This window comes from Bison bison, unplaced genomic scaffold, assembly GCF_000754665.1.
Source record: "Bison bison bison isolate TAMUID 2011002044 unplaced genomic scaffold, Bison_UMD1.0 scf7180017864451, whole genome shotgun sequence".
Classification (NCBI taxonomy): domain Eukaryota; kingdom Metazoa; phylum Chordata; class Mammalia; order Artiodactyla; family Bovidae; genus Bison; species Bison bison.
Window position 1 is genome coordinate 1,896,379 of NW_011495013.1, and position 2,328 is coordinate 1,898,706.

Genomic DNA, 2,328 nt, shown 5'->3' on the forward strand with positions numbered 1-2,328 from the left:
AGTGAAGTCACTGAGTCTTGTCCGACTCTTAGCGACCCCATGGACTGCAGCCCACCAGGTTCCTCCATCCATGGGATTTTCCAGGCAAGAGTACTGGAGTGGGGTGCCATTGCCTTCTCCGAAAATGAGGCTTAGTGGTTTTTATCTGCCCTTAATAATCCTGAACTATATGAACCTTCTCTGAGTAAATTCAACATATTTCTTTCTTCAGTGATCTGGAACAGCTTCGAAAAATCAGACGACGAAGTCCTCATGAAGATACTGAGTCCTTTACTGTATACTTGAGATCAGATGTGGAGGCAAAGTAAGAACATAGTTCTTTTAGGATAAAATACAAGCTGAATTTGGGATTAATAAAAATCCATTTTAGATAGACTCAGAATTTTTAAAATGATATGTTTTAAAAGCAGAATATATACATATTTTTAAAAAAGTATTTAAAAAATACTTTTTTTAAATAAAATACTTTAAAAAATACTTTTTTTTTAAAAAAGTATTTAAATAAAAGTATTTACTTTTATTTATTTATTTGGCTGCACCAGGTCTTAATTGTGACACGCAGGATCTTTGATCTTCTTTGTGGCATGCAGGATCTTTAGTTGTAGCATGCAGAATCTTTAGTTGCAACATGCAAACTCTTTAGTTGTGGCATATGAGCTCTTTGTTGCAGCACGAGGGATCTAGTTCCCCAACGAGGGATCAAACCCAGGCCGCCTGCATTGGGAGCACACGGAGTTGTAGCCATTGGACCACCAGGAAAATCCAAAAGCAGAATATTTTTGCATTTGCAGATTTGTTTGAGAGTTACTAGTATATATTAATTAGCAAAAAAAATTAGATTTTTTTAAGAAAATTTGCTGTTGAATTTATTCTTATTGTGTGGATTTAATTTAGAAAACTTTCTTAAGTGCTTTATATTTTTCCTAAAGGACCTATGATTTGTTAAATTTTCATATAGTTTTCAGTTGTCTAGATTTAAATATGATTTTCATGAAGTCATTAAAATTATATTACTGAATGGTGGCCATGTGTATGTACATAGATCTCTGGAAGTTTGGGGAAGTCCTGAAGCTCTTGCCAGAGAGAAAAAACTTCGTAAGGAAGCAGAAATAGAATATAGAGAAAGTAAGTATATTCAGTTTAAAGCCGAGTTAACTGAAAAGCAACTTGTAAATGAGACCTGTGTCTATAATAACTGTGTCCTCCCTAGTGGTTGCCTACCTCTTGTGTTTGGCTTTGTTGGTTCTAGCAAATGCCAGTTTTCATTTTGGGGTTTAATTATTTTATAAAAACAATATGTTTGTTTTTCTCTCTATAGCTTTTTAAAGATCATGAGAGCAAGGAAAGCTAATTTGTCGTTTCTATAAGACATATAAATATTAAAACTCAGGGTCCGATTTGAAGATTGTACCTGTTGTAAAAGTGAATCCTAGTTTCTAAGGGGTTTTGGCCTCTCAGAAGAAGCAAACAGCTGTTTAGTATCTTTATATTCACAGATAAGCTAAACAGACCTGCATTTAAATCTACAGGAATGAAATGTTTACTTTCTTAATTTACTTTTTCCTGAGGTAACATTGGTTTACATAACATTTATGTTCTATTTCTGTTTACCCTACAACTTGATTACCACCAAAAATTTAGTTTCCAGCTGATACCACACAGTTGATTCATTTTACCCGTTTTCCCCTCAACCTTGCCGCTTCCCCTCCAGTAACCACTACCCTGCCCCAGATTGGTAATCAGCATTTATAGTAGGAGCCCCTTTTCCTCTTAATAGGAAATAAAATTTAGAGACCTCTGGGCATTCAGTTCAGTTCAGTCACTGAGTCGTGTCCGACTATTTGCGACCCCATGAACTGCAGCACCCCAGGCCTCCCTGTCCATCACGAACTCCCGGAGTTCACTCAGACTCACGTCCATAGAGTCAGTGATGCCATCCAGCCATCTCATCCTCTGTCATCCCCTTCTCCTCCTGCCCCCAACCCCTCCCAGCATCAGAGTCTTTTCCAATGAGTCAGCTCTTTGCATGAGGTGGCCAAAGAACTGGAGTTTCAGCTCTAGCATCAGTCCTTCCAAAGAAATCCCAGGGCTGATCTCCTTCAGAATGGACTGGTTGGATCTCCTTGCAGTCCAAGGGACTCTCAAGAGTCTTCTCCCATACCACAGTTCAAAAGCATCAATTCTTCGGCGCTCAGCTTTCTTCACAGTCCAACTCTCCCATTCATACATGACCACTGGAAAAACCATAGCCTTGACTAGATGGACCTTTGTTGGCAAAGTAATGTCTCTGCTTTTCAATATGCTATCTAGGTTGGTCATAACTTTTCT

The 2,328-nt window shown here is 38.0% G+C and overlaps 1 protein-coding gene across 1 annotated transcript in view; it reads left to right on the plus strand.

Moving 5' to 3' along the window:
* Positions 1-2,328, plus strand: part of SLC30A9 (solute carrier family 30 (zinc transporter), member 9) — a 90,292-nt gene that overhangs the window by 31,012 nt on the left and 56,952 nt on the right. The window contains exons 5-6 of the mRNA XM_010858852.1: positions 212-304; positions 1,043-1,125. Of these exons, the coding sequence (XP_010857154.1) occupies positions 212-304; positions 1,043-1,125 (176 nt within the window). The remainder of the gene's footprint in view (positions 1-211; positions 305-1,042; positions 1,126-2,328) is intronic.